Source organism: Cataglyphis hispanica, chromosome 4 (genome assembly GCF_021464435.1).
Source record: "Cataglyphis hispanica isolate Lineage 1 chromosome 4, ULB_Chis1_1.0, whole genome shotgun sequence".
Classification (NCBI taxonomy): Eukaryota; Metazoa; Arthropoda; class Insecta; order Hymenoptera; family Formicidae; genus Cataglyphis; species Cataglyphis hispanica.
The window spans coordinates 12033723-12060241 of record NC_065957.1 but is presented as its reverse complement, the minus strand read 5'-3'; the positions used below and the strand labels follow the sequence as shown (position 1 = coordinate 12060241).

Genomic DNA, 26519 nt, shown 5'->3' with positions numbered 1-26519 from the left:
TTCTTCGTTCCTTTAATACTTTATTTATTTAAGTGAAACTTTAGCGCGTTTGCTTTTTATCACCTCATAAATGCACTTAAAATAGCACAGATAGTCTTTGTATCGATATTACTCTTGGCACGTGTAATATTTTTTTTAACGGAAATGTAATATCCTGAAAATATGACACTCGCAAACTACCTATTATATCTTTCATTACGAAAAAATGAAATGACAGTCCGCACATCATTATATTTGCTTCGAGACCGCGATGTTTTTGGATCGTAACGGGAATTTTCCTTGTGGACAACTTAAGAGCATGAGTTGAACGACAATAGGATCAAATAGACCACACCCTTGTTAATGTGTTCCTTCTATTAATGCCTCAAGAAATATTTTGAATGATTAATCTACATTTTAATATAATTTTTTAAATTATTTTTCAAAATATCTTACTAAAACTTGACGTATGCGCGATTATATTTTTCGAAAAATATTTATTTATTTCATTTAGAGGAATAAACTGTTGTAGAATTTTTATGTATAAGATTATTAAAATTAATGAGAATTTTAATATATTAATATTATACAATAATACTGTACAAGATCGATGTTTATGCAAGCGCTTTTATAAAGCAGTAATAAAATGTAAAGAGATATACTCTCTTTTCTCTACATTTTACACATTTAGATAATTGTTAGATAATTAAAATGCAGGTGATTCGCTATTCGCCGATAAAATGTCATGTCGGAAATGTCATGTTGGAGATCTTATTATGTCACGAGTGATTAAACGTTATAACTAGGGGCGTAAATGTCGATAGCCAATCTATCGCAGTGATTTACATAAAATTGAATCATTGTTCAGCTCACAAGTTTCATTTGTAATTAGATACGCATGTTTCTCTCGCTACTTTCGCAATAGAGTAGTAGCAGTATAATCGTGCGAGTGAAAGTAACAAAATAAGAATGATAATTGAATTTCCATTTTTATTAATCCTAACGTTAAAATCTAATTTAATTAATTTACAAATTAAAAATATTAATATGGACACAAATATATATATTTATTATGAGTTTTAAAATCAATGTCTAAGAAATGAGATAAATACATCTTTGCATAATAGTTATAAGATTATACAAAAATTAATTACATCTTTTGAAGAAAATATAAAAATAATAATTTTGTAAAAATTAAAAATATATTACTAAAATTATACTAGAAAATGTTATCTTTTTCTTTTAATAAATACGTCAAAATTATTGCATTGTATTATAATTAAATTTGCGCGATGATGATGCTTTTTTTTACATTTTTTTCAATATTATGCAACCGCTTTTTTGTGAAATATCTTGCCTAACAATAAGATAAAAATAAGTAGGAGATACTTTTTAAGACATATTTTTACACGTTGGGGAGGACGATACGCACGCGAAAAGTCGACCATAGGCTAGTTAAGTTCGATGAAATAACCACCGACATCCCCGTTCATTCCGTTCAATTAGAGCATCCGTATACGGTACTTATTCGTCCAAATGGGATGATAGGATTATTTACGGATACACCTACTATAATAAACTCAATTCTTTAGTCAATAATCAAAACTAACTTTAGCTAAATACTACTTAGAAATATAATCCAGAAGTAATATTATTATCTTATATGCCAATTGTTTTAATTGTTAGATATTATTTATATATAGTAGATAGATACAAGGAGAATTTCGCGTAATATTCTCTTAGAAATTGTTCGAAACTTCCAACGTCAAGTTTGATCTAAATCTATTTTCTAAAACGAAACGCTGCTCGAGCAGTAAATGCTGTCGCATTAAATGATGATTTAATAGGAGCCCGACCATGCTGTATTCTTCTCCAGCTTGCGTAATGTAGATCGATTCTTGTCTTTATATGGCGTACATATTATTACGTTCATTGACCGTTCAATAATACAACAAATATAATTTTTATCGCGTGCTTCATTCGAGCGCTTCTCAAGATTGATAGAATACATATCGAGATCGCAATATATAATTTAATCATGGCATACAATAATAAGAATAATAGAAATATATATATATATATATATATATATATATAACATGCACCATATATTACATACATATACTATACAATAATTGCATTATATATTAATTATATAATTGATTATTTTATACAATTTATTATATTAATAGATATAAATAAATATATAATAAAGAAAAGAATTTCATTAAATTATAAATTTTTAATATATATTGATAAATAATAATAATAAAGGAAGTAGCATTTATTAATAACATTTTAATAATGGATACATTTTAAATTTGAGATTTATGTCATTATTTCAATATTAATTTTAAATGTATTTTATATAAATGATATTTTATGATGTATTATCCATATCGCGCGTAATTAATTGCTACATAATTGATATACAATCATGCACGTTGAATGAATTCACTGTTGTACATATTTTCTGAAGCTCCACGTTCGGAAGCTCGCTTATATGCATGACTGATCTTTCTCTGCGAGCAATCTCTTTTAATCAAACAGTCAAAGGATTCGCGCTCGTATAATTATGTAAGATAGCTCTCGAACAAGTAAGAATTAAAAGTGTTTTGAAAGTGTATTGAAAATAATTTAAAAAAGCTGTTGCATATCAAAACGTCAAATTGTTGCAGGAAAGTATGAAATCACTTTTTCATATTTTTATTATAATTTTTTAATCAATTATTCTTTGAATTTTCCTTTTTTTCTTACATTTATACAATATTTTTCATACAATTTGTAAGGGAAAAGCTAAAACATTGGCAATCTTGTTTGGCAATTAAAATAGAAGAAAATATGACAAACATATTTTGATAAGCGGAAACGTGTATATATTATTTGATTCTCGATACATATACATTCGATCCGTCGTACTTGCAATTTATATAATTTAATCTCTGTCTCCTGTGCTCCAGCGAAATTATATTCTGCGCAATCTAGATTATTATTATCATTGTTATTATTGATTTGAGGTCGCGATCGAATCTCGATCGGGGTGGTCGATCGTTCTTGCCGCAGTGAAGCATGATCGTTCCGGCCGATGATATCCGTTCGTGCGGAACATAATTTTATTTCTTTACGATCGACGCCGTTCGTAAACGATACGTTTGAATTTTGCTCAAACGAGGCCACAAATGCTATGCGAATCTATTTCACCTCCCATCAATATTGTGGTATAAATAAATTGTGCTCGGTAAATGTAACTAATCTTATAATCCGCTAAACGCGCAAAGTGTATACCGCGGTATCAGAGATAACAATATTTGTTATTTATTTTATTCTATTTTTTATTTTAATGCCGATAGTTTGTAAAGAGCGATATATGAAACTGCATATATCTGCATATGCAGATGTTGAGATAATTTTTTGTTCTTTTAAATTTGATATTTAATCTATTGTTATCTCTCACTTAAAAACAGATTTTGAAAAAGATTTTTTCTTATTTTTATTAATTATTTTTTATAATATATATTTTTATTTATACACAATATACAGAGAAAGATCAGCCAATAGAAATAGAATATAGTTAGACTAGTGTAAAATGGCTTGAGTTTCTACATCATAGATCGTATTTTGCCAAATTTTTTCCTATATTTATTTCGTTTTATATAACAGCTGTTTATTAAAGTCCTCATGTAAAAATCCCAACTGTAGCGATGTTAAAACAAACGAGATAATTGCTTATATTTAATCAATAAATTAGCAGTGCATATGCTTTCAGCCAAATTTAATATGGCTCGTTAATACAAAAATATTAGGAGGAATAAACATTAATATACGCAGAATGTATCCGCTTGTGGATTAACGAGGAAACGATTATCCGTGAGACATCGTTAGTTGCCTCGACCACCGAAATCGCATTAAAGGCAGGAAGAACGATGATTCACGCGGATGTGACTGCATTCTGCAAGCTGTTCTTTTCCTGTTCGATATACGGTGCGTTTCTGAAATATGTATCATGGGTTTTGCCGAGAAACTAACAGCTTGCATCATATAATTGTTCTCAATAATTTTTATTCCTTTTAAAAGAACTTTTAGAATTTATTAATTTTAATTGAATAATGTTTTGCCACTTTTTCTCTTTTACTAATTAATATTTTTAATAATTTTTATTTTATATTAATACTTACATTTATAAAATTAATATTTTTATTTATATTATTATTTATAAACGTATGAGTCGAAAAATCTTCCTTGTATTTTTTTAAATAAACGAATTTATATTTATTTTTTATTTGAAATATAGAATGGATATACATATGCATAGAGAAGAAAGAAATAATTTTGAAGAATTTGAAATTAATTAAAAATGTAAAGTAGAATTTTCTACAAATTTTAATTTTGAGAAAAGACTTTGGAAGTTGGAGAACTAATAATATCCTTTTATATTTTCTAAAACTGAAGCTGGAATTTAAAAAAATATAGAGTCACTTTATTTCACATGTTTATATTTACAAACTTAGGCTGACACGCGGATTTGTTTTTTCGTAACGTAGAGGAAGGAGAAAGCACTTGAAACAACGATACATTGTGCAAGTAATGGCGGGAGTATACAGTGTGCCGCATCCGTTTCTGATCTCACGCGCTCGCACACGCAGAACGTATTGCGTGCGTACGTGCGTGCGAAGCGCTGGATTCGATGCTTGGTTTAAATTTAAAGATAGCTCGTGACGTCAGCAAAGCTTTTGCTCCCGAACTGCTATTGCTGGTGTTGTCTGATATATATGTATATATCTGAGTATATATATGTGTGTGTGTGCGCGTGTGCCTGGAACTCGCGCCGTCCAATTCTGTTTTCGCGAATTTCGTAACTGCCGACCATAACATGGCATGCATTGCAACTCGCCGCAAGTTTCGTAAGCATTTCTCAAGAAATTCATTGCGTGAAAAAGGGACGTTTTGTTCTTTGAAATATTGTCTTCATATTTTTTAGCGAAATAAACTGTACCTCCCAAATCTATCTATTAAAGAATTATATTGCGAGTGCGAATTGAATTATTGATAAAATTTTTGATTTTTTGTTAACTTCACAGAGGCATTGTCGATTGCGTGAAGCAATCATGCTAATAGGTGCACTCGCGCCATAATGTTGAAGAATAATGTCCGCGGCTCTTATCCGCGTAATGCATTAGTCTTGCTAAAATTGTCGTTGAAGAGCGAAAGACACGACACGATGCACGAATTACGTCACGGCAATAAACTCGCGTGACATCTAATCCGCGAATGTTTGAGAAAAACGTGCGCAGATTGGACATTATTTTCTCCTTATACGAAGAGTAAGGAATGTAAAATTCATTATAAAAACCGTAGACTGTTTTAAGTTTCACAATTTTTTTAATAATTTATTTTTCGTCAACTTTCTTTCTGCCACATAATATAAATATGCGCAAATTTTTTTTATGTAATGATTAAGTATCATGCTAAGGCATTCCGAACATTTTAAGGCGGACGATCAACCCGACAAAAAACAGCATACTTGAGGAAAGAGAAAGTATAATATTTCTCGTGTGTACGCGAATTATCAGTCTGTGCTAATATTATGTTCCGCAATTATCAGTCCTTAACTGGTTTTTATCTTATCACGTATTTTTCGCTCTAACGTTGCTACCTGTCAGTTTCACCGACTATTTAAATCATTCTTTTATAATCGATTTATCGAGGCGTTTATTTGTAATAACGTGGCTTTCTTCTCTAGGAAAAGACTACGTGATGTTCTATTTTTTCTAAAGATTTGTAAAAAAAAGTTCAATCAGCTATGATTAACTAACAGAATCCATGCTAAAACTTTTTGTGCTTCAAGTAAAGAATTATACAGCGCTGTGTATCAAAATTATCTTAATTAGAGATTATGTAAATCGTAGTTTAATCAAATAAAAATATGTTCGACATAATAAATATTGAATTATCTTTTTTATCTATTATTTAAATAAGACTTTACCGATCTCTCCGGTTTTTCGTTCCATGTGAATCGAATGTTGGGCGGTGAACTCTCGCCTACACACGCCATACGAGGTTCCCTTCCATCTTCCACAAGGTCTATTAGCGCGTAACTGTACCGACGTGTACATTATCTACCTGTATGAGGTTTCGATGCGTGGGCGTAACTTGCCTCTCGCGCTTTCCATTCACTCGGACGGACGCCTTCGTGTCCATTCATGGTATTTAGTATCTCGCAATGTTTATGATCGCGCACGAATTTGCATGATTTTCATCGAAACACTTTGGAAATGATCATTTTGAAAAGGTGTCACGTCTCTACTACAGTAAAATAAGATTCGATATTTATTAACTCAAAATTAATAACAATATTTTGCGAACGAATAAAAAATTTTTAATGGCATATTAATTAAATTCTAGATATACATTTGCACTGACAAGCTCTTAATATTAAATTTCAAAATGAATTAAATGTATATATATATTTATTGATAAAAAGTTTGTGAAAAGAAATCTTTTTTATTTCATTTCTTTGATCTTTTGTGAAACAGAACTATTGCAACCATGACATCGTTACTGTCCTTTCGTTCTTTTTTTTCTCTTTTTTTCCTGTCTCTTTTATTAGGATTTCCGTTTATTCACGGCAATGCCCTTTTGACGCGCGCAATATTGTTCCTCTTATTGTACGTCTCTTTAAAACGTTCGTTGAGCGACGGCGTCTGCACAATGCGCATTATATCGGTAATAATAGTCGCTAAAAGTGAGCTGATCAAAACGCAATTCCTGCGCGTCGTTGCGTCTATTCTTTATGCCCATAAATCGCAATTTTCTCAACTCATATCCGAATCCGTGTGTTCAAACACACGATTAGACGCGCATCTGATCGATAGTATATACGAATTGGAAATATCAATGTGAGAATTGCGAATTGTTATCAAGAGTCAAAAAGTTTTAATGATTCTATTGAAAAATTCCCCAATTCTCAAATTGATCCTGCGATTGCGCGCGTTACGAATATTTTGGACACTCTGTATGTTGGGAAAAAATTTTTGACGTACCTACATGAATCGGACTGTTTATCGGCTACAGAACGCGTGTGGATCTCATATGAAAGAGATCCATTCATAGTAATCGGAGTACTGCACACAGAAAAATGCGAGTGGTATCGCATAATTACTGCGGCCGAGTTATGTATTAATACTTACAGCGAAATTTTGTATCAGTGCAGAGAAACAAAGAGGCAATGTACATAATCGCGCGTTATCGTTGTTTCCGGAAACAATCGGCCGCATGATTATTAATCATTCCTCGCATTTTTCTTTTTCCATTGCACATTGTATCAACACTTTTGCACGCACAACTACTTACTTTATTTATTTCACCATAGATCAATGTTCACATAATGCAATTGGATTTTATAAAAAAGCTACGATCCATTTTTAATATATGCAATGATAATGATGAAATATATTTGATGCGCATATCATTAAAATTTACAAAATTTGAAGATCAACAAAAATGAGGAGTAAAAGAACTAGTCACTTTTCTAATTTTAACAATTTTGTAACTACATAAGATAACATATTTAAGAAACTATATTTTTCGAGTCAAATATATGTGTATATTCAAAGTTAATAACTTATATATTTTATAGATACAGAAAAATATATCTCTTTTAGAATGAACACTGCGTGTATAAAAACTGAAAGAGAAGAAACACAAGGATCAGAATAACTTTATAACACTGGCAATTTTTGGTGCTGAGTTTGACTTTATTATCGTATTTTATTGAACATTCACAATCAAGATATAAGTATCGAACGTTAAGTAAAACATTCGTTTTCTGCAACAGAAATTTTAAGTTACAGGAATAATTATAAAATGATTTGACTTCAACGGAAGTCGATAATATTTAGCGTAGAATTAAAGGATATGCAAAAGCTGATAAGGCGTAGATAGGCGACCGATATCCTTGAATTTATATGCACGTAGATATTTGCTTCCATCAAACTTACGCAACTTTTATTTTATATTTTTATGATAAAAATACGAAATTCATTTTGAACACATTTTAAAATAGGAATAAGTATCATCTGCCATTTTATATGTATATGGATATATTTTTAGAGACAAAGAAAATTAATAAATACTTAATTGATTAGTATGTTTAAAGATGCATACTTAATGATAGCACCAGGAGGATTACCATCAAAATAATATCATTTATAATAATTAGTAATTATCAAGTCAATGACTTAAAAAAAAAGAAACTATTTTAAAGTTTATATAAACGTTATTAAAATCATAACATTTTTCTTATCCTCATCCAGCTGTCAAGTGTTGTTTTCTATACGTAGTCTAGTCTTGATCAATTGATAAAAGAAACTTTCTTTTCTAGAAACATACGAGTTTATTAACAAAGCTTTCGAACTACAACTTGAACAGTCTCTTTTATCCTGATTTACGAAGATTAATGGTTATAATTTTTGATTGCTTAATAGAACGATGAATTTGGGAGAAAATTGTGCTTCTATAAATATGCTAAAAAAAAATTGTATAAAACATATCGATGAAGATCGATTGAAACGCAGAGCGAATATAATCAGACTCTCTCTCTCTCTCTCTCTCTCTCTCTCTCTCTCTCTCTCCGTTCTTTAACCCCGAGCAAACTTTCCCAATCGCGCGAATATATTTTGCAACATTGATTTCTCTTTTCCCCTTGTTTCCCGCAACTAGAAAAGGTTATTCTCACAAGACTTTATGACGATCTTTACGAACCACATTTTACCATGCATACATTACATTCTTGGTTGTCATATTTTCTCGAAATGCGATAAAGAAATCGAAAAATTGTTTAGATTCCCTTTCACTAAAAAGATAATAATGTTACATTAGACTAATATTATATTATATTAATACAAGATTCAGTCTAACAACTAGATATTAAATTAAAGATTTATCTCACTTTATTAATTGCTCAGTCAATCAAATAAATTACATTTTATTTTAACTAAAAGAATAATAATTTTCGTAGTTGCAATGTTGCCAAAAAATTGTCTCGCTTCGTTGAAACGAGAAAGCGAAGTCACATGCGATGAAATTACTCGATGTGCCGGAAGTGCGCGCGAATCCGGTGGTTCAACCATGTCTCATTACCGCGTGCATTTCCCGTGGAGCGACTAATTGCGCCGAGTCCCTACTTGGCTATTTCCATTCTCTTCCCTCCCCTTATTCTCTTCCGCCTTTTCCGCTCGCTTTCCTCCCTATTCGCACGCTTCTGTACGGAAAACGGGCATTGTCGGGCATCGGTGATACGCTCGGGATATCTTTTGCGACGACCGTGGCCGAGGGTCGACAAAATCAATTTGTCTCACGATCGTACTTTTAAATTCTCTCGCCCATCCCATAATAAAGCTTCTCGTCCGCATTGAAGGATTAAACTAATGGGATTGCGAATAATTAAAAATGCAAATTGTAAATTTAATTGGATGCGCGTGACATACGTACTTTAACTTAGACATTATTCGCGTGACATGTATAATTTTAATCCAAAATTTAATACAAAGATAAATAAATTGTGGTCGTATAGGCAAGACACAGCTCGCAGTGAATTTTAAATAAACTTCTTGTTAAATCGTAATTTTTTACAATATGTTATAATGTAAAAATAAATACATATTTTTGTATATTATAATTATTTACACTGATTATACCAAATTGTAATTATAACATTTAATATTATGAGTATAAAATTTTCGAGCATTCATATAACGATGGTTAGTCTTTTAATTAATGATCTAATTAAGTTAGATGTTTACATTGTCACGCCTTCTCAGAGAAGATAATCAGAAGATAAAGGTATATTTTGACTTGCATATCAATCTGAGAAGACATATTCTTGAGGCAGTCTTTTACCCGTCTATTGACCCTTTTAAGCCAGCGTGCTCAGTGATTTGTTTGAAGAAGACACAAAGATCCGCGACTAATATCGCGAGAATCCAATAATATCTCTCCAGACTCGCTAGTCATCTCCCCACCCCTTCAGGAACCCCCTTTCTATAAATATATTACTGTGACCCAGTTCATCGAAAGGGCTGAAGAGGAGAGGAGAGTAACAGACGCCATAAACCAAATTTATCGTATGACGTCATATTCTTCACGGCTTACAAGGAAATCTGAAAAAAAAAATATCGTGCAAAATCAGAAATAGAAGAACTACATAATCATTTCGCGAATCTTTCATTTTAGAAATAGATTCTTTGATCGATTTAAAACTGACTTTTTCTTAGCAGAAATTTAATCGCATTTTTTTTTTTTTCATAATAAATGTACCTCTCAGTTTTTAATACTAAATGATTTACTAAATGATAAACTAAAGCGAAATATTTCGGAGTTGGATTTTAATTTTAATGACAATTTTTGTCACAAATTTGTCACAAAAAGATATTTTCTTAATAAAAGTGGCATTTTTTTGCTGTACTAATTTTTTATTCGTAAGATACATATAACATATCGATATCTCTGCTTGGGAAGACGAAACTTTCGATAATCTCGAAATGTATAGCGAAATAAAGATTTCATCCACGATGGTCGATCTGTCTAGTCGTTTGGCTGGCCACCGCGAGGTCGTTGTTCTGACATTTATTGTCCTCCGTTCCGCCCCCTCTATATGTCGCCCTCCGTTCGCTTTTGCCGCTCGTTCGTCTTCCTCTCTCCTCCTCACTCTCTACAGAACTCTTTCCCAGCTTCTCTCATCCTTTTCTCTCTCTAACCGCGCTCTCAACCGTCCTCGCCTTCCCTTGTCATTCGCATAATTGCGCATGTGTAACTATTCGCTTGTACGAGGTTCTTGTCGTGGGATTCTTTTGTCGCCATTCCATATCTTTGTTACGTTTTTCACGATTTAGAAAAAATTGTTTTTTTGGAAAAAAATTTTTTTAAAAATTAATATTAACTGATACGATAATAAGAAATTGACATTTGATGAAATTAAACAGATTTGAAAAAAGTTTTAACTTTTCCAAAAAAGAAAGAGAAAGTCTTTATTGATAAAAAATTCGAATATTCTTATTTAACTTGTTCCTATATTTTTAATTAATTTCAACATCAGGAATATTACTGATCTAAACAAAACTGTTCAATTTGATTCTTCGCAACAAAATTTTTTTGCAAAAAGCGCAGCGATTCTTCATTCACTTTGAAGGCGGGATAATTACAGGCGTTGAGGTCGAGAAATATAAGGACGTCACTGTAATGCACGTAGGATTATGTAAAAGCACTTCCTGCAATCTTTCATCTCGTATGATATCACATGTGGGCGACGCACATGAACGCCATTTTGTGCGCCTCAGGCATAGATTAGTAATGTACATATATGTATAAATATATTTCATGCAATTAAATTTAAATTTGTTGTTTGTTCAATCTACTTTTTTCCTGCCTCTTTTGTGTTATATAAATTAAATATGATTATGATAAACGCCTCATCGAAGTTAACATTTTACTTTCAGAATTTTTATACAATCGATAAAATTTTGATTTTTTTCCGAAAAGTTTTAGAGTCTCTAATGCATTTTAAAAAGATATTAAAAGTTTATCGAAAATTGAGAGAGAAGAAAGAGCATAATCGAGTTACGTTAATTAGAAAAGAATTATCCGTATGCAACATTTTTTAACTTTTGTATTTCTGTTGCAAAATTTACTAAAAAATTACAAAATTTTCTAAATATGTCATTTTATTTTTGATATAACAGATTATGAAATTTTATTTCTAAGCTTTTAAAAAAAATAGTTGTAAAAAAAACGTATTTCTTAAAAATTTGGTTCTTTTCTACTAATTTATTAGACACCCCATGTGCGTATCTATTCGCCAAATCGATACGTCCCTTCGTTGTCTTCTATATAGTCATCTTCCCAACTATTTGTCGCGTATTTTCAATGACGTCTGATATTTACAGCGTCTGCCATTGATTACATCATTTCTACCATTCGAACATTGCGATATTAAAGCATTGACAAAAATTTTACCAAACTTTTTGTCAATATGCGGCTATATCTGAATAAGTATTTCTTAAAAGAATTTTATCAGCAATAACTTTAGAGTTTTTTTTTTTTTTGATAGTTTAAACAAATAATTATCAAATGACGTTAAATCAAAGAAAATGTCATAGGACAAAGTGTGAACATAAACTTGGCTCAGTTTATCCTGAGGCATTTAACTGCCAGAACTATTTATTTAAACCATCAAAAATTTTAGCTCTATTGAAAATAAAGTCAGAATTTTTTAATTATTTATGAGTTTTCACGAAATGATATGCCAGCTTTGTTATGCTAATAAACTTATAAAATTAAAATTTAGCATGATAATGTGATATCGCGCTAAATGTGACAGAAACTGTGAAATGCAAACGAGGATATTGAAATGCAAAAATATAAAATATAAGAAAGAATCTTTTGTATCTAGTCAAAATTTCTGTCTATATAAAATAGAAAAGTTTTCTTTTATCCTACAGAGAATAATGTTATTGTGTCATTCTTCCAAAGCTGAAACTCATGAAACTATCGTATCGATTATTTTACTGATACCGAATATTGAACGTAAGGAGTGTTCGTCCTGACCCGATTTCATCGTCGATATAGTACGATAATCTCCTGTGCTTCGGAAATTCCAGTACAGTGTTTCATAATACGATTAGAAACAACTATTTTCGCCTACTTGCATCTCATTGCCGATTATCGATGAAATTCTCGCAATTTTTCACTTATCTTTTTCACATTTAATGAAAATATTACGAGAAAAACGTGAAAATTATAAAAATATTTAATATAATTCAACTTTGTCATATGTATAAATGTCACAAATATATATAAGGTAATTAATTAAAATTTATTACAATCTGGATAATAGCATGCTCATTTATGATGAATGATGTATAATTATTTTATTTTCTATTGGAACACATCAATCGTTATTAAATAAATTTCAAAACATACTGTGTCGCTAATATAACTATCGTGCTACTTTACATAATAAAAGCATATAAATCTTAAACTTTTGCGATTAGATATCTCTTGCAAGATAGGTGTTAGAATATCTTAATCTCATTGTGCACATACCGATTAGATAACGTGCACGCGTGCACAACAGTTGAAAAAATCCTTTCTCATTGAATTCACTTTTTTTTCTTTTTTTCCTTTTTTTCCTTAACTTAACCCTGTAAAGAGTATATTGTATATTTTGTAAAAAATAAATATATCAACTGTAAAAAATTTTAATATATTTATTAATGATAGTATCAATGATAGATGATGAATGAATAATAAATGATGATATTTTTTTATATTTTTTTTATTTTACTATTATTTCTTATTTGTGTTACATTATAATTATTCTATTTTATTATTAAAAAAGAAATTAATTATTAACAAAATTAATATGCGACCTCTTGAAACAGATGAAGAAAACCTAGAGAAAGATGCTAATTATATATGACGATGATGCCGACGACGGAGTATTCGCAACGGCCGTAACGAAACAGTTGCGGCCTTGACTGGCTAATTAAATTCAGCATACATATTCATTCATTCGTACGGAGGAAGTCTATACAGGTAGCATCGCAACATTTTGCTACGCGTTTTCTCATTTATCGACATCGTAGCGAGCAATCATATCTTATCGCAAAAATTATCATTGCAACTTCTTCATTCGAAGAGTATGGAAATTAAAAAGGCATATTCTTTAATATATATTGTTATATCCATATGTTTATTTTATTTTAATTTTTTTGTTATTTTAAATTATGTTTTTCTCAAGAAACAAACTTACAATTAGTCATGATATATTATATATATGATAAATATTAATGATAATACAATTAGATAGATTCTATCTAAAAAAATAAATCAAAAATATATAGAAAAGACATTATCATATATATTTAAACGAAAGTTTTATATATATGTATAATTGGGAAAGGAAAAGTTTTATTTTACATTTTCTTTGTGTAATTATCTCCTTCTCAATTATACTATTACAAATAATGGACCCTATTTATATTTAATTCCTATATAGGTATTTTTATAGCATAGTGATTCCAATGCACGACAATGTAGATACATTAAAAAGACACCTGTTGCGTGTTAGCGGACGATCAATCGATACCATGCGTACTTCGACTACGTGGAGATTTACATAGTTTTGTTAATAAATGAATTCTTTAAAAATCAATTTCTCTTTCTCTCTTTGATTAACCTCATTTTCTGCAAATTTCTTAATTTTAATATTAGCACATATGATTAACGTAAAAATTAATGCTACTAAAAATTAAGAAATTTACAAAAAATAGAATTGATCAGTTTGAGCTTCTAAAGGGCTTAAAATCAGTAATATTATACAATATTATTTTGCAACACTTGTAGAAAATTTGAAAAAATAAAATTTTAAATATATCATAAAGAATTAAAAGATATTGTAATTCTATTTCGAGTTATTAACGGATAAAAATAACAAATTGATAGATACCAATAATGAGATGAGACTATTAATGTATATTCTTTAAACTTGATGCACTATAAAAGCTTCAATCTCCAATTCTTTATACATTTTTTACACATTCTGTAAATAAAGAATAACGAATAATTTTTGAATAACAAATAATACGAACAATGAATAATTTTAATACAATGTAACGTATAATTTTTTATCTGAATAGCGAATTAAATATAAAAACGCATTTTATAGTCTATTGAATTAACATAGCAATATGATGCTATAATGATGTAAAATGTTTTCGTAAGTTCTCTTGAGAAAACGGACTAATCGTTTCGCGGCTGATCTTTCGACTCGCACGGTATTAAATTACAGAGTGGTACATCTGGAGCTTCGTATCGCGTCAGTACAAATGGATTAAGCTGAATTAAAGGCGTCAGTTCTGAGTCAGCGTTTATTTTAGAGCAATTAAACTAGCATATGAAAGCAAATGTTTTTTATCACCGTAAATTATTCCCTTTCACATTGACATACTTTTCATATACGATAAACTTTCTATCTATTTTTTTGAATCTTATGACGAGTATTTTGTTTAATAAATTGGCTCTTTGAAAATTTGATTAGACGTATCATATTTAAATTTTTTTTTTTCTTTTATGAGAAGAAAAGTATTTAGATTGTAGATTTTTTTAAAATAGTGCGTGTATGTGTGTATGTATGGTATACGTAAAATTTTATTGATATCTACGTGTATAACAGTATTCTGATGTAATTACAAAATTATATATATGTATATATAGTGGACGATAAAATCGATGCACATTACTAAGTTTACGCATTCCTTCTGTTACATCACTAATAGCGTAATCGACATCGATCAAAGCGATTGTATTCCCCTCTTCGATCGCTTGTATCATGAAAATCCGATTATGCTGTACAGCGCGAGGGGGATTCGATTTAAATAGAATCAGTGCAACAAGTCTGTCAATTTACATATCTCTCGTTTATACCGACGATTGAATAATTTTTCAGCCTTAACTGCTGATATGTTTTTGATTAGAGTTAAATTGTAATTATAAATGATACAGATTAAGTTTGTAGCTATGAATAAATTAAAAGACAGAAGTTTTTAAAGAAATAGTTTTTTTATTTGATTTGTTAAATAAAATAATTGCGGGAATAAATTTTTTTAACGAAATTGCTTATATCTAGTGCTTCTTTTTCTTTTTTTATTTCTTTAATTTAAAGATTTTTTACTGTTCCGTCGCTTTGATTTTAAGGTTGTTTGAAGTTTCGCATTTATAAAGTCGCAAAAGAAAGCGACGTAGTTAAACGAACGAGCAGAGTTAAAGGGATGAAAACTATATAAGTCCTCGCCAACATGCGGTATTCTAACAATCACACACATCTACGCACTTTTGTGCATCGAAAAGGGGTGGCACAATGTTGAAAAACCCTTTAGACTCTTGAGCGAAGAGGAATGAGAAACACGAGTTTAACGAAGGATATTTAAACAACGTCGCTTTCGTTTAAATATATCTCAGACTCGGATTTATACAACACCCTTTATTTATTTTTTTTTTTAACAAGGAATATATTTGATTATTATACATTAAATTGGAAAAATATTATTGCAGATAACACAATGTTAGAATTATTATTTCATCGTGCAAACTCCAGCACTTTATGATATATTAATATAACATAAATAGATGTATTAATTTAATTTATAGATATTTAATTTATATTTCTGCCCCCTCTTATTTTACTCGATACAATTTGTTAACATGGATGATTAGGATGTTTAAAATGTATTAACTCGAGTGTTTAGGATTTTTTAGGAAATGAAAAAGAATGTAATATTATATTATGTCTTGTATTTTAATATAAAGTGTATTATTTAAATTAAGTTAAAGAATACAAGTCTCATACATGCAAAAATTATATTTATTTTTATTTTTTTACATTTTTTCTTCTTTATATTACGTTCGGTTTTTAAAGAATGTGCAAAAATAATTTGCGAGAATATTTATTTGCGATGATAGAAATATAACATTGAGTTAGGATTTTGTTTTAAGTTACGTTAAATTATATTAATTACTTTGTACCGTTTTAATTGCTTAAACCAATTGCTCGATTTATCCCTGAGGAAAGTACTATCTCCCTTAATCTCGACAAACTCAGTAGCACGTGTCCTTACAATCCTTTTTCAACTCTGAATATCTCACATTTTATCACCCGAGATATGGAGAGAATGTACGTGAAAGATCTTCATTTTCCTGGAAGTCACATAAGAAATAGAAGAAATGGGTACAATTTTTATTATACGCCGTATAGTGTACGATTACGAGTCATTATTGTGTGGCATAATTTTGTACGCCGACTTCCGCTTAACATTTGTTGTTGAAGAGGAAAAGAGAGGGGGTGTTACATGCCGCCACGTGTCCCGCTTCTCTTATTAAAGCTCACCCTCCTTACTTCGTATGCATACATACACACACATAGCGTTTGTAAACGCTTGTTCGGAGTTTACACAGGCCGCACGTGCCCCGTAAGCCTTTCGCCGTTTACGCATATAACGGATGTTCGTCGCACAAAACTTCGCAATATTGTCATCGAGAATTTAATTCCATCGAAATTTCCATTCGCAACCATGTGTTAGTCAAAGGAAATGAAATATCGCAATCGATGTTTCAGTTTTTTAAAGTCCTTTGTTTTGCTTCGAAAAGTGATTTATAAAATGAAATCATATGTAATCAATCATAGTCAAAGATAAACAAAGAATAAATACGAAATCTAGGAATTATATATTATCGAATCTGTTTAAAGAAATTTATTCTCTTGCGTATACACAACAGAGCCTCTCTAGATGCAATCACGAACGTTAAAATAGAATCGTCCTCATCGTATCAGGAAACATTGGCTCCTGGATACTTGGTATGTTAAACCTCTCTACGCGAGAATGTTCTCCCTAGAATTTTTCGACGACGTAACGAAAACAGACGGGTTCTGTTTCATGCCAGAGACCGATTTCACGTGTGTCGGATGGCGTGTGTCGCGTATGGATCCCTCATACTCTTGAGAGGGAATATAAATAGACGTCATGCGCAAATATCGCGGTCGTTGCTACCGGGACATGCTGCGAAAGCAAGTTTAATATGCAAAAATTTAATTTGCATTCGGCAACGCCTTGACTTTATGTCTCTCTATGATTAGTGACGTACAGATCGGCTCGTAAATTCTCTCCTTTCCACTTATTCTCTAAAAATGACTATGAAAGACAAACTAAAAAGCATAAAATAAAAAAAGGGTTTAAAACTTATGTATAAATATATATTTCTAGATTTATATTATTATTCTATCGTTAATAGTTGAATTTTAAGTGTCTGATTTATGTTAAATTGAAACTTCTGCTTTATTATTACATTCATTCCTGTAGCAGACACAGGTAGGCAAAACTTGGTACTGTATATTCTTCTCTTTAGGAAAATTGTAAATATTTCTCAATTTATCCATAAGAGTCTTTAATTTTTCTTTATATAAAAGCATTAAAATATAATTTTTATGATATAAAATACTGTCCCAAAAGTTTCAGAACTTTTCGTACAGACGCTATTAGTAACGCTATTTATTTAAAAAAGATTACGCTGTCTTCCTAGAAGCTTCGTTAAAAATTCTAATAAGTTTAATCGAGATCCTACTAACAGCTAAATAGGTTAAAAAATATTTGAAAAAAATAAGACGAAACATTTCGTATATGATTTATTGCTTGGTTCGAGTACGATGCTAAATCCATCAATCATAAACCTAGTTTTGTTTTATTTGTCTCGATGATTAAAACGAATATAATAATACATTAAGCCATAAAAATATTCGTATTACTTTATATTTATTGATTGATATTTTTTTTAGAAAGATGTTATATGAGGGATTCTTATCAATAGGAATATATGTCATATTAAAGGTGCTCTTTATTGCCGAAAAATAACAATTTTTCTGGAATAACAAAAATCTATATTTGAATAAAATATGAAAAAACTAGCCATCGCATCAAAAAATATTTGTATAATGTCAACTTAAACCAATAATTGAAATGATAATTTTGTGTGATTTCACTTATTATTTATTCCATTTAACTTAATGGATTGCTTGCACTTTTCAATGTTATAAATGATGATTTGGCAATATTTCTATTATTGTTTTTTATTTTATCACTATTATTCGATTATGTATTGTATTTCTAAGACTGAGAAAATATGGATTATGAAATCCAGTAGACCAAGAAGAAACGTAGTTCTCACAATGTGTGTCACGATGCCGCTCCTAGCGGTACCACGACGTGTATACATCGGCACATTATTGTTATGCGACGAACATTTTCTTATTGAACCAATTGACATACCGTTTGCTTCTGTTCTGCATTCTAAAGGTCGAGTCTAAAGATCTATCCGTTTATTAAACTACACAAATAATGAATAATAAGAAATAAAGAGAATAATTGAATAAAATAAAACATAAAAAGTAGAATAAAACATAAATTCATTCGAATATTGGGAATTAAATGTGCAAAAAATTAAAAATGTTGATCTCGCGCATTTATCGCAAGTTTGATCATCGCAGCATGCGATTGTCACGGTTAAAAGTGGAACGAAAGGAAATGCATATAGAAACAACGAAAAACAAAAAAAAAACACAAGAGATAAATTTGTACATCTGTTGTGTAGGCGGAAATTCTCGTAGGCTGTTATTCGAAGGCGCGCGCGCGAAAACAAGCAGTTAACAAGCGAGTGGTCGGTCTCACGCGGTGATAAAATTCGCAAAATATTTATAGATCACAGCTGTGTGTGATCGCGGTGGATTCGACTCGCGTCGCAAAGTGCGCCAATTTTTTCAATTCAACGATACAAAAGATATCCTACTCGATTATATGCAAATACTTTGCATACATTTTTGTACTTTAAAATTTATCATAGATTATTTATAACGTATCTATATCCGCATTCATGTTTTAATTAGATTGTCCCCTTCTCTTTAAGCGAATAATTTTTTAATAATTGTGGTGTTTTATATATATAAGTGTATGAATGTATTTTCCCTCATTTGTATATTCAACAGTTTTCTTTGTACAATTTTACACCCTATTTGCTAGCAATAGCAATTCCATGAGTGCAGCTTAATAAAAGTTTTAAACCCTACTCTCGGAGCAACTTGCACGGATTTTCGGTACTCCAAAGTCATTAAATGGAGCGTATAGGAAATATGGGGTACTGCGCGAACAGCTGTGAAAATTGACTTTTCATCCAAGTGTAAACGCTTGTTTGCTTCATGTTCCATCGTCGGATGTTCTTGTTCCCGGTGCGAGCGGTCCCTGCGGTTTCGAGGGACGAGACCCTCGAGTTATCCGACACCCTTCTCGTCTTCCGCATCCGACCTTGTCCACTACCGTGCCCTTAAGTATATTTGCTCGGGATCTATGTACAACATCTCGAGTATTCTCTGCTTTAGACATTCTTTCAATCGATAAACTTCGACGCGTGTTTCCAGATTCTTTGATATTCAAATTTCTTCATTACATTGTATTTTTTAATAAAGCTTATATAATATATATTCCCAACGCGATGTAAATTCCACAAAATTATTTCTAAGAAAACCGTATATCTCTCTCTCGAGCATTTTTTGAGTCAACAATTGAGGAGAGAATATTTTTATCGTATAATATACATATTATTCATGTGTAGAAAAAATTAAATATAAATTTTAAAGTAAGAAGAATATTCCGGAAACAACACTCACCTCATCGATTCATCTTTTCCTCATTTGAATCTTCATTGCATTTCTTTTATTTCACAGACATCGCTATGGACTGGTCGGATCACGCACTTTGGTGGCCGGAACGAAATCACTGGCTGACCAGAACGCGCAGCACGCTGGATCAGTACGGCGTAGCAGCGGATGCATCGCTGCATTTCACGCCGATGCATAAAACCTTAAGGGTGCAATTGCCGGATATGCGCTGTCTCGATTGCCGAGTTGATTTTTCGGTCAAGACATTCAACGCGGTCATTAATTTGTGCAAGGAACTCGGTGAGTCGCAAATCTATTAACACCATTTAAGGAGAGTAATAGAAACAAGCGTGACGTCAGTCTCGTTCCGATGTCAATTACGGGAAATAAATATTTTTTTAAATCGATACGAAGACTTGGTAGGAAAGTAGAAATATTTGACGGGATAAATTTTTTTTTTATATGCATACGCTACGCTCTCTTCATTTTTTAATAAGAACAAATGGATTTGGAATAATTAAAAAATCTGCAGTTTAAAGAAAATGCGTTTTTGGAAGGGACGTACTTTTTACGTACTTTATATATTTAAAATACTCTACATACTTCAAAATAGTATTGGGCAATTTATTTTACAACTGTCTATGGCTACTTCTATGATTATCTGAGATAATTATATAATTTTACATTATTTCATGCTTTTGGTAACAAGGTAATTGAGGAAGACAGATTTTGACAAAATTTTTCAAATTTATAAAGCTTTTTGATTTTTATTTTATTACAATAATTAATTTTATTCATTAATAAGCGATATTCATGTACATAATAAATAAATTGCAATAGTATTTTGCATATAAGCAAGTGCATCATAATTCTTCTCTAAAGCATAACTGTATCAGCAAGAATATCATACATGATAATATGAGAAATGATAAATTTGCCACGCGAAGATTGCGTCACAAGTTATTGTGGCTGTCAATTCATCACCGCAACAAGCTCTAAGCTAGCTTTTTAATCAAGGAAGTGGGTTAACGCGATAATTCGGTTGAGACTTTTGATTAGAAAAAAATGCCAAAAGAGATATAAGAGCTTATCTTGTTTTATAATGACCTAAAAGTAATTTCTCAGAATTACGCGAATTATAATGTCGTCTGAAGCGGAAAATAATTTGACAACGAACTTTTAATTTGATGAGTCTATTGTTTTTATATTGTTTAACATTTGATTTAGTACATCTTGTTTTTAAAAAGTTGGAAAGATTTAAAATAGGTGAGAAAAAGAGAAAAAGTTTCTTTACTAATATTTTTCGGCAATTTAAGAATTGCCGAAACGCACGCGAAGCAATGGAAAAAAAGAAAAACTAAATAAAACCTAAAACTTATAAAATAACTGTTAAAACTGGATGGGAATTTCCTAATCATTCGCATATCGAACTCTATTATTTTTACACTTTTATCGATACGGTGATTCTATTTAATAAACATCAATGATATGAGATCAGCATGTATCATATTCATATAAATAGATGTTAATACGCAAAGTACGCTGTTGCACGCGATCTTTATCCATCAATTACTCGATTCTTTTATAAGAACACACATATGTATCGAATGTATGAAATGAATGCCATGACTGCGTGCGTCATGTTAATTTGCTTTTCATTTAGAAGCAAAACAACAATATGCATCTCTTTAATCTAGATTAAATGCAAGATTAATACGCAAATTAATTCGCGCGAATCTTACTACAGGCATTAGACACCCAGAGGAGCTTTCGTTCTGTAAGCCGCTCGAACCGAATCACCTGAAATATAATCTAAAGGACTTGCCAGCCAAGAAAAAGATCGAGAATCAGAAGAATGGTCATTGGAACGTACCGGCCGACACGAATACCTTCATTCCAGTTAGCCAGAGTCCCAGAGGATCTACGGGAAGTTTAGATCAGTCGAGTCCATTCATGTGCGCGCCAGTCACACCCAATAATAGAAATCACAGCACACCGATCAGCTCTCCTGTCACGGTAGGGGTTGACTCACATGTAGACATAATTGGAGGAGAAAGTTTTATTCCAGATAAATATCTATAACGCAAATATTTTATAAATTTTTAAAAATGTCCGTTTCCGTTAGTTCCATTTGTAATTATAATAAATTCAATTATTACATTCTCAAATCATTGCCAAATATTTATTTTATTTTGCATCAATTTTTTTTCTTAACTTTTGTTTGAAAGAACTTGCATTGCAACTATTTTAGTCTTTATAGTGCCGATATCATCAAAAAGAGTTGATATAAAAAAAAACGCATGTATCGGCATGCAGATTTTCCACAAATGTTTGACTTTGTCGCGTCGCGATTATTTTCACAACATTATAATAATATGGATCTTACATTTATAAATTCCCAGCATACCGGAACATGGAAGAGGAACAATAATTCTTCCGGTTTCGGTAGCACCGGCTCCTTCAACGCCAATAATAGCACTATGAGCCTCGAGGCATTAAACGGCGGATTGTCAGAGTCCCTGGCGCAGAGTCCAACGTCGATTTCGCCAGAAACGCGAACGAAATTGATTAGGCCAAAGAGTCTAATCGAAAGGGCAAGGATGAACGTCGCCTGGCTGGATTCCTCTTTGTCGATTATGGAACAGGGTATCCGCGAATTTGACACGCTCAGGCTAAAGTTTAAATTCTACTCCTTCTATGACCTGAATCCAAAAACCGACGCGGTCCGCATCAACATGATTTACGAGCAAGCCAAGTGGCAATTACTCGCAGAGGAGATTGATTGCACCGAGGAAGAAATGTTGATGTTTGCAGCACTTCAGGTATTTGCAAATAAATGATTTTATACATAATTATTAACAAAAAAATTGACATAACTCCAAGATGAATATTTAGCTAATTTTATTCGAATATTATTCGAATAAAATTTTATTTCTTATTTGTTATTTTAATTATTCGTTAGTTGCTTTTTATTTTTTATTTCACTTTTACAATCCTACGAACTCTATATGTATGTTTTTATTCTCGCTTTTGCTCTCGATATATTCCCATCGTTCCGAGAAAAGAACCCCACGCGATGCATAACGCATGCAAATAACTCTATCTTTAAGCCGACTGCTTTGCCAGCCGATGTTCCGCCGTAAGCATAATGTCGTCACGCGTCAACATGACCAAGATGCAATCATCTTTTGCCTCGACCCACAAAATATATCTTGTATATTTTATACGCCTACATGCTTATGGCAAGCATCGAGAGGGAAAAAAAATCTAGTCTCTCGATCGTATCACCTACAACTTTTCACTTTGACGGTTACAGGTACAAGTGAATCTTCAGGCGAGCGTGCCGCAGCCCACGTACGATAGCAATGGAGGGACCTCACCCGTCGAAGACGATATTGATGCGGCCCTAACGGATCTACAAGTGACTCTGGAGGGCAGCAATATCAGCAAGGGACCCAGTGACATCACGCAAGTGCCCGAGCTCTGCGACGAGCTGCGTTTTTTCAAACCAAAACGTTTTACGCTAAAGGCTTTTAAACGTTATTGGTTCACGTGTCGTGATCTTCAGTTAAGACTCTACAAGAGCAGAGAGGAAGCGAACGGTTCAGAGTCACCAATCTACGTCATCAATTTGCGTGGCTGCGAGGTCACGCCGGATGTACATTTGTCGCAAGGACGCTACGGTATCAGATTGGAGGTGCCCAGCGCTGAAGGCATGACCGAGATGTGGATCAGATGCGATAACGTAAGCGGATTAACTCATAACATTTCGTCAAATTGCGACATTATTAATATAATTTCTAAATTTCTTATATATTAATGCTAATTTTCGCATCTATGTATATACATATATGTATCATGACATACACGACGAATAAAATAATAATTCTTATGAATAGCTAGAAAAGCAAGTATTGTAATTGATGATTCCAATTCACGAGTATATATCTAAAAACTCGACTTTTATATTTTTTATTTACTCCAGGAGCATCAATATGCAAAGTGGATGGCCGCGTGCAGATTAGCGGCCAAAGGACGTACTCTCGCCGACGCGTCCTATGAAAGCGAGGTCAACAGTATCACAGCTTTTCTGCAACTACAGAGGCCTGCACCTGCACCGGCTATCAATCCTAATGCTTTGGATATCATACCAGAGGATTACGTCGCATCCCGATTTGCGAAGAAATTCAAAGGAAAGGTAATAAAACACTTGCGCATTTAGATCTATGTGAGATACAAAAGATTGACAAGATTACATTAACTTTTCTTTCGCAGTTGGTTCAGAGAATCTTGGAAGCGCACGCAAACGTTAAAGACTTATCTCTGATCGAAGCAAAACTGAATTATATTAAAGCTTGGCAATCTCTTCCGGAATACGGTATTTCGCTTTTTATCGTGCGATTTACCGGCAAGAACAAAGACGAATTACTAGGTATTGCCAATAACAGACTAATGCGAATGGAGCTTCATAGTGGTGATCATTTGAAGACTTGGAGGTATAATACTATGAAGGTATGTACTTATATATATATATATATATATATATATATATATATATATATATATATGCGTATTTATATTATTGTATTATATATTTATTTTGTTCGTATCGCTCTCCGCTCTCCACAATTCGGAACCCACTCTCATGTATTTGTATAATACGAATATCCCTCAATACGAATATCCTTCTAAATAAACGTTCTAAACATTCTTGTATATTCTTTAAGTAGATGTTTTTTTCCTTTAAAAATACCAAAATATCCAAATCTGTCAAATTGGAAGCGATTGAAAAAAAACTTCTTAAAAATTAAACTTTTTAAAAAAACATCTAAAAATCGTATTGTTTAAGTTAGATTTAAAAATCGTATTGTTTAAGTTATTGTTGTAGTAGATGTTGCTTTTTGACAAAGATATACTAAAAAGTAAAATGTTATATGATAAATAATCACTTTTCTTAATCTTTTCGCTAAAAATCGGAAAATTATCAAAATTTATTAAAAAATCCGTTAAAAAAAAAAACAATTTAGAAACATCTTCTGAGAGAAAGTGCATGATTATTTATATTTCACAGGCATGGAATGTTAACTGGGAAGTAAAACACATGATGGTACAATTCGAGGAAGAGAATATAATTTTCGAATGCCAATCGGCAGATTGCAAAGTCGTTCACGAATTTATAGGAGGCTACATCTTCTTGTCGATGCGCTCAAAAGAAGCGAATCAAACGTTAAATGAAGAAATGTTCCACAAATTGACCGGTGGATGGGTTTAATCTAAAAATGTATATGAAAAAAAAAGGAAAAAATTGTAATAAGTTCTAACATATTCTAAAAACAATGATAAAATACGTTTTGCCGTTTTATCAACATGCATCACGTTCTCTTCAACGTCTGTACGCTGGTTGACATTTGTAAAAATATTTAAATCTGATCGTAGTTATATATCACACATTTTAATGCTGTATGCTGTAAATAGAATATTATATCCTCTCTATATTTTAGTGAGAGTTTTAACAATCATAATATTTTTATTTAACAGGAGGCTACTTCAAGATTTTTTTACTACTCTTTGACCGAAGCACTTTAATTTTATGAAGTATCAATATATATTAATCGTTGAAATCAGGGCCTCCTTTTCACGACAAAAAAGAGAGAATCCATTTTCTACATATATTTATAATGGTTTTATAAAGAGATATCTGCAAAACTTTATTTTTTACAAAGACAAATTATACTTTTATACAAAACTTTTTCTACTCGTGAAAAATCTGCCATTGATGAATAATACTAGATGAACTAATAAACGAATATATCGAACACGCATAAGCGAGAAAACCTGCGAAACATCATAATGTATTAGGGTAATACTCTACATAACAAAGAAGTGTATCGATTTTTATTTAATCAAAAAATTGTTTTCTTTAATAGGTTCCTTTGTATCGCATAATTTAAATGAGTGATTATAATCCTTTCTCTCTCTTTTATAATGTGTGTGTTTATGTCCTCTTTAGTGTCACAAGGTGCTACATCGAATGCGAATTCGACTTTATAACGCAAGAAATCATGTGTGTATAAATTATTTGTTATTGTAATGTAAATTAGATATAGAAAAATATATTTCACTTACGTCGTTATATACATTACGTTTATAGGAGGTACTGCGTTATATATGTACATGTAACAAAAAAAAAGATTATAGTTTTGTATATTAATAGACAGTAACTGTATAATAAACTTATTATTATTATTAATACATTTGGCAGATTTTTCAATTTTTTTCTCCATCG

At 31.4% G+C, this 26519-nt stretch overlaps 1 protein-coding gene across 1 annotated transcript in view; it reads left to right on the top strand.

Moving 5' to 3' along the window:
- The window catches only part of LOC126848761 (unc-112-related protein), a 33762-nt gene extending 7279 nt beyond the window's left edge, over positions 1 to 26483 (top strand). Inside the window, exons 2-8 of the mRNA XM_050589929.1 lie at positions 20300 to 20533; positions 21981 to 22249; positions 22636 to 23055; positions 23550 to 23978; positions 24219 to 24431; positions 24509 to 24745; positions 25305 to 26483. Coding sequence (XP_050445886.1) covers positions 20300 to 20533; positions 21981 to 22249; positions 22636 to 23055; positions 23550 to 23978; positions 24219 to 24431; positions 24509 to 24745; positions 25305 to 25505 — 2003 coding nt within the window. The 3' untranslated portion in view covers positions 25506 to 26483. The remainder of the gene's footprint in view (positions 1 to 20299; positions 20534 to 21980; positions 22250 to 22635; positions 23056 to 23549; positions 23979 to 24218; positions 24432 to 24508; positions 24746 to 25304) is intronic.
- Positions 26484 to 26519: the final 36 nt, after the last annotated feature.